The sequence below is a fragment of the Crocodylus siamensis genome, chromosome 7 (genome assembly GCF_052110815.1).
Source record: "Crocodylus siamensis isolate JL-2025a chromosome 7, ASM5211081v1, whole genome shotgun sequence".
NCBI classification, from domain to species: domain Eukaryota; kingdom Metazoa; phylum Chordata; order Crocodylia; family Crocodylidae; genus Crocodylus; species Crocodylus siamensis.
The window spans coordinates 96,840,441-96,847,111 of record NC_143401.1 but is presented as its reverse complement, the minus strand read 5'-3'; the positions used below and the strand labels follow the sequence as shown (position 1 = coordinate 96,847,111).

The 6,671-nt window shown below is 67.5% G+C and overlaps 1 protein-coding gene across 3 annotated transcripts; it reads right to left on the bottom strand.

Moving 5' to 3' along the window:
- Nucleotides 1–171: 171 nt before the first annotated feature.
- Nucleotides 172–6,671, bottom strand: LZTS2 (leucine zipper tumor suppressor 2). 3 transcript variants are annotated; one of them, XM_090057504.1, is made up of 5 exons: nucleotides 6,545–6,671; nucleotides 2,891–3,223; nucleotides 2,263–2,778; nucleotides 1,654–1,893; nucleotides 172–1,583 (listed from the first exon to the last, which is right to left on the bottom strand). In XM_090057504.1, exons 2-5 carry the CDS (start codon nucleotides 3,191–3,193, stop codon nucleotides 990–992), a joined length of 1,653 nt encoding a protein of 550 aa, XP_089913630.1. In that variant the 5' UTR covers nucleotides 3,194–3,223; nucleotides 6,545–6,671; the 3' UTR covers nucleotides 172–989. The 3 variants fall into 3 exon arrangements, with proteins under 3 accessions (XP_089913630.1, XP_089913628.1, XP_089913629.1); XM_090057503.1 differs by lacking the exon at nucleotides 6,545–6,671 and adding an exon at nucleotides 3,789–3,913 and having other exon boundaries at nucleotides 174–1,583; XM_090057502.1 differs by lacking the exon at nucleotides 6,545–6,671 and having other exon boundaries at nucleotides 173–1,583; nucleotides 2,891–3,634.

The window sequence follows — 6,671 nt, the reverse complement described above, 5'->3', positions numbered from 1 at the left end:
CCCAGAGAAGCGAGGATAAAAGCCCTACTACTGCTGCAGTAGACTCTTAGCCCCGTCGGAGACTGCCGTCTTCCTCGAGCCCAGCCAGACGGAGGTGCCGGGGCTGTCCCCCCCGCCCCATCTACTCACGACACCGCTCGGGGTACAAACACAGCGGGTTTATTGGCGCCCTTAGTCTGTACAAACGCGGATGCGGTCGGGAATAAATGTACAAAACCCCAGGCCCGTGGTGCCAGGGGGCTGCTTTGGTCTGATGCCGGCCCAGGTGGGCACTGCTACGCCAAGGGGGCGGGGAGGAAACCCCCTCCCTGGACTGAGTGGCTCGGGCGGGGGGAAGGAAATCAGCCCCTCTCTCAGCCAGATCCCGGGGGGCTGGAGGGGCATCTCCCATGTGCCCGGGGCTGGGGGGACAGCCAGGACCCAGTGCCTGCGGGGGCTGGCCCAGCCACCCTCCCAGCCCGGGGGGTCACACATGGGCAGCTTGCCTGACTGGAGCGGAGCCATGAAGGGCGCCCAAGAGCTGGGGGGGGCAACCAGCCTGGTGCCAGCTCAGCACCAAGCCGGGGTGGGTGGGGTGGGAGCAGGGCCCTATAGTGCAGCTGGTACCAGGCCTGAGGTGGGGACACCGAGCACAGGCTGGGACCCCACCCCACGCCCAGGACCGCCCTGAGCACGTGACAAAGGGGGGGAAATAGAGGTAGAAGGGGGCATCTGGGCAGTGGGAGAAGGCACTGGCAAGACATCTCAGCTATGCGGAGCCGAGGGGCTTAGGGGGTCTGACCGGGGTGAGGGGTGAGGCGGGCAGGCAGGCGGAGAGGCTGGGGGCAGTTTCTGTAGGTCCTACAAAAATAGAGTCATTTCACACAGAATAGAAACCAACCTCCCCCTGCCGCATGCACCGGAGGGGCCCTACGCTCCAGCTCAGGAGCACGGGGAGCCCCTTGCTCGCCACCCCTGAGCACGGAGCAGGGTCTCTGCCCCGGCGAGGGTCAGATCTGGGTGGCAGCGATCTCCTCGAGGCGCAGCGCGGGGCCGGGGCCGGGGCCGGGGCCGGCGGGGCCGAGGCGGCGCTCGAGCTGGCGGTTGCGGCGGTACATGTGCACATAGTGCTGCTGCAAGCGGCGCTGGTAGCGCAGCACCTCGTCCTTCTCGGCCTGCCAGGTGCAGCGCTCGGCCTCGAAGGCCTGGCGCTCCTCCCGGCCCCGGCGCCGCTCGGCCTCCAGCTCAGCCCGCAGCCGCTCGGCCCGGCGCCGCAGGGACTCGGGCGCCTCGGGACCAAGAGCCGGCTCAGTGCCCCGCAGTGCCGCCAGCTCGCGCTCCAGCCGCCCAGCCTGCAGCCGCAGGCACTCTGCCTCGGCTTGCCGGCGCCCCAGCTCCTGCCCACAGCGCTCCAGCTCCAGCGCCTTGGCCCGCACTGCCTCCCGCAGCTCGCGGGCACCCGCCTCGCCCGCCTGCAGCCCGGCCCGCGCCTCCCGCAGCTGCGCCCGCAGCCCCAGCAGCTCCGCACCCCGCTGCGCTGCCTCGCCTGCCGCCTCCTTCAGCTGCTGCTTCAGCAGGGAGATCTCGCCCGCCTTCTGGCACACCTGCGGGGAGCCAGGGGTCAGGCGGGGCCAGACGCAAGTGCTGAGGGGCCAGCGGGGGCCGCGTGCTCACCTCCCACTGCGTCTCCTCTAGGCGCGGGCCCAGCTGGGCCTGCTGGCGCTCCAGGGCAGCACAGCGCGTCTCCAGCAGCTCGCGCTCCTGCAGCAGCTGGGCAAAGTCATCCTGCAGCTGCCGCTTCTCCTGCGTCAGCTGCAGCACCTGCAGCTGCAGCACCTGCTGCGCCCGGCGCCCCCGGCCCGCCTGCCGCGCCACCAGCTCCGCCGCGCCACCTGCCACCGGCTCCCCCAACACCTGCAGAGTGGCAGTAGTTGTGGGGCAGGCAGAGGGCGCTCTGCCTGCCCTGCCCTCGCGCCCCAAAGCTAGGCGCAACACCCCGGTGCCCCGAAGAGGCCGGCTCCCAGCATGCCTTGCTCCCCCAAATGTGGGCAGTTGGGGTGGTGCCAGCTCCCAGCATGCACTGCTCCCTCAGGCATGTGCATCCCCAGCATTGCAGCCTGCCCTAGCCAGCTCCCGGTATGCACTGCTTCCCCATACATGGGTACCCTAGTGGCATGGCTCACCCTAACCAGCTCCCAGCATGCACTGCTCCCCCTGACATGCCAGCTCCCTGCCTGCCCAGCGCCACCTCCGTGACAAACACCACTCGTGCCCGCCAGGTACCTGTCCGCCGGCGCCCTCATCCTCCAGGCTCTCCCGCAGCCACCGCAGCTCGGCCTCCCGCTCCCGCAGCTTCTCCTCCAGCTCCCGCACCAGCAGGGCCTCGTCGCCACTGCCCGGCGAGCGCCCGTGGGACCCACCGTCCGAGGAGGGGGCCCCACGGCCACTCAGCGAGCCCGAGCTCTTGCTGGATGACGAGCGCCCGCTGTCCGAGGCCCAGGGCCCGGGCAGGCCCCGTGCGCCCAGCCCGTCAGGCACACCATGGCCCAGCGTGGCGCCAGGCGGCTCAGCGTGGCTGCCCCCAGTGCTGTAGGTGGGCAGGCTGGACAGAGAGTTCCTCCCCGAGTCCGACAGGGTCCCCGAGTGGGCACTGTGGCGGCAGCTGTGGGGGCCCCCTGGCTTCTCGAAGAGCTGGGCCAGGCTGGCCTGGCTGTCGGACAGCGCCGGACCGCCCGGGCTCCGGCCCTTGGGCACCACGGGCTTGAAGGCCGTGGGGCGGATCAGCGTCTTCTCCACGTTCTGCAAAGCAGGTACCGGGCACGGCCGTGGAGGCAGAGCCCACGGGCCCCCGCGCCGCCACAGCCACCCGCGTACTCCCGGGCCAGGGTCCAGACGGCACCGCCTCGCTCACCTTCTCCAGCCGCCCCGAGATGGGAACCAGCTTGGGGGGGGGCCCGCGGAGGCTGCCCCCACGCGGCTCCTCGGCGTCGCTGCAGGGGCTGGCGGGGGACTTCTTGGGGCGCAGGCTGAGCAGCAGCGGGTCCTGGGAGCCCCAGGGGCCAGGGCCCGGGGGCGCCGGCCGGGCCGGGACAAAGCCAGCGGCCTGGCCGGGCCGGTCGTGGCAGGGCCGGCCGGCGAGGAGGCTGCCCACGCTGCCCATGGCACCGCGGCGCGGGCACGCACCGGGCTCAGGGCTGGACTCCACGATGGCCATGGCGGGGGGCGCGGGCACCTCGCTGGCAGCCTGTGGGGAGACAACAGGGCCCGTCGGGACGGTGCGCGGAGACCCCCGCATCGTCCCTGCCCCCGGGATGCGGGGGGGCCACGCTGCCACCACCCTGCTGCTGCCGGGGCCATGGGGGGGGGCGGTCATGGACGCTGCAGAGGAAAGCAAAACACCCCAGTGCAAACCAGGCTCCCGGCCCCATTCACAGCTGCTCGCCCCCCAGTCTCCTCTCGGGGAAGCAAAAGTCGAAGGTCAAAGGTCAGAGCTGGGCTCATGGCTTGGCCACCCCCACGCCCCCCCAGTCCTGGCCACTGCCTCCTCCCCCGTCTCCTGCCCCGGCCTGGAACCGAGGCCAACACAGCGCAGGCACGCGGGCCTGGCACCGGCTCAGCACCACGGCTGGGCCCCGGCACGGCCTGCAGCCCCCAGGTGGCCTGTCCCACTGGTGCCCCTCGCTGCCGACCCGCAGCCCCCTACCCCCCAGCCCTGCCGGTGCCCCTCACTCCTGCCCCGCAGCCCCGTGCCCGCCCCCCCAGCCCTGCTGGTGCCCCTCACTCCCGCCCCGCAGCCCCTGCCCCCCCACCCCGGGTGCTGGGCTCCTCCATGCTGCAGCCGGGCCGCGCCGCCTCCTCCTCCAGCCGCCGCTCCGGCCCCGGCTCCTCCCCACGGCCCGCCTCCGCCTCCTCCTCCCCCCCTTCCCTCGCACCAGAAACCAGGCACCTCCTGCCCTCCGGTTTCTTTCCTCTGCGACATGGGCCTCAGTTTCCCCATCTGCAAAATGGGCGCAGACTCAGCAGAACACACCAGTGCAGCCCTTTGCACCAGGCCAGCGACTCTGGTCTTTTTTGGCTGGCCAAAAAGGAGCGGAGACAGAGAGCCGGCCTTTCCCCAGGGGCTCAAGTCTGTCCCGGGGGCCTGAGACCCATGGCTCTAGGCAGCCCCAGATGTCTGGGTGGGAGGGATCACAGCGCGGGCAACCTCCGCGTCCTACCTCCGGCACATTCGGTGCCCAGGGACACGAGCCAAACCAAACCAGCCCGCCACCAGCTCAGGCCTGCGACTCAGTTCCCCCATGCAGGAAATGGCTGGGATGCTGCTTCGCCTCCTGCAGCAGGTGCAAGGATGTCAGACCACGATCCAAGGTCCATCCAGCCCCGTCCCCGACAGCGGTGGGGGAGCATAAGACCGGATCTCTATGTGATCGGTAGCCCCTGGCACCCAGTTACAGATCTAGAGGCCAAAGGGACCATCCTGCTCGAGTCTATCCGGTCTTGTTGACCCGGCTCTGCTCTCTGCCACCTCCTGCAGCGAGGAGTCCCACCAGTGAACAATGTGCACATATGAAGGAAACCTCCAGACGGCCCTGGTCCTTTTTGGAGAAGCCTGCTCAGCTCTGGGCGTCTCCCTCAGCACAGAGACTACAGCACTCCATCGGGTTGCCCCAGGCCATGTGTGACCCCCTCCCCAATTTACCATGGAGGGAAAGACCCTGGAGGTGGTCAAAGACCTCCCCAACCCCAGAAGCCACCTCTAGTGAGACCTCATACTGCTTCGGCACATCTTCATTCACCGCCACCTCCAGGAGGACCCCGAGATCCAGGCCTGCAAGGCAGTCGCATTGCTGCCCGCCGCTTCGGACGCTGATCGTGGGTGACGTGCCCCAGAGTGACACAAAGCCGGTGGGGCAGGGGCAGGAGGTGGCTGAGCCCCTGCCGCTGGGCACTGGGAGACACTGAGGCTCAGCCCCAGAGACGCAGCATCCCAACAGCTCTGGGGCTCAGAGCTGGGTGCGAGAACACCCACCCCACCCACCCGGCGTAGGACCACAGCATCTGGTGCCTGCGCCAGGTCACACAGTCAAACAACTGGGGCTGGATGGGGGTCACATCTAGTCCAACCTCCTGCTCCAAGCAGGACCAGCCCCAGCTATGTCATCCCAGACAAGGCTTTGTCTACCCAAGTCTTAAATACCTCCAAGGATGGAGACTGCACCACATCCGCTTCCAGGGCTTCACCACCCTCCTCATGAGAAAGTTTTTCCTAATATCCAACCTCAAGCTTGAGCCCATTGCTCCTTGTTCTGTCATCTGCCCCCACTGAGGACAGCCCAGCTCCATCCTCTTTGCAGCCCCCTGGCAGGGAGGTGACAACTGCTATTCAATCCCCCTTCGGTCTCTTCTTCTCCAGACTCAATCAGCCAGTTCCCTCAGCCTCTCCTCACCAGTCCTGTCTCCGACCCCCAAACTATTTTCCTTGCCCTCCGTTGGACTCTCTCCAGCATGTCCACATCCATTCTGTAGTGGGGGGCCCACAGCTGGACACAGGACTCCAGATGTGGCCTCCCCAGTGCTGAACAGAGGGGAGGAATCACTGCCCTCCGTCTGCTGGCACCGCTCCTGCCGATGCAGCCCCCGATGCCGGTCGGCTTCTTGGCACCACGGGCGCTGCCGGCTCCTGTTCAGGTTCTTGTCCCCTGTCCCCCCAGGTCCTCTTCTGCAGAGCTGCTGCCCAGCCCGCCCCCCCAGCCTGCCCCGGTGCAGGGGATTGCTCCCTCTTCAGTACAGGACTTTGCACTTGTCCTTGTTGAACCCATCAGATTTCTTTTGGTCCAACCTTCCAGTCTGTCGAAGTCCCACTGAATCCTAGCCCTACCCTCCAGAGTACCTACTAATCCCCGCCACTTGGTGGCACCTGGGGCTCCTGCCTGTGGGAAGGACTTGGAGCAAACCCTGAAAGTCAACAGAAATTGTGAATGAAGGCAACAGTCACCCAATCCAAAGCCAGGCACCCCAAGCCTCGCTGCTCTGGGTCATCTCTCCCCTGGGCATGGCATAAACTCAAGCTGTTTCTTCATGCTACTGATCTACCCAAGTAGAGTTCAGACCTGCAGACAGGGCCTCTGTGATGCCTGCCTGGGCCGACCAGGATGGGGCTGCTCCTGGACCACCCCCCGCCCCAAGCTGTAGCCCAGTTCTGCTTGTCCCCTGCCTCCCCAGGCCCATCACACCAAAAGAACAGGAACCAGGGCTGCGCCCCGGGCTGGAGCCGAGTGACCGCAGTGCTGGCCCTGGCTGTGCTGCGACCCCGTGACAACACGCCTTGACTGCGGGCCATGGGGCGAAACCCAGGACCACCCCCGCCCCTTTGAGAACACCACACAGAGGCACTTGGTTTTCTTGGCAGTTCTTCCTGAGCACAGAGACCTGACAGATCACAGGAGGGCTGCCCACAGCCCTGGTGAACGTGGCTGGACAAACCCCATCTCTGGCTGGGGGAGCAAGGAGAAGCCTCCTGCTTTTGTGCCCCCTGCCCTGGAGCAGCTGGGGGCTCTTCCCCTACCTGTGGAGGCGAGGCAAGGATGGACCCCGTGGCTCAGGCAGTGTCCATTGCTGGTGAATTCGCCACTCCTGGACTGCTGGTGAATTCCCTCCTCTCCCAGTCTGCAGGTGCTCCCAAAACACCACAG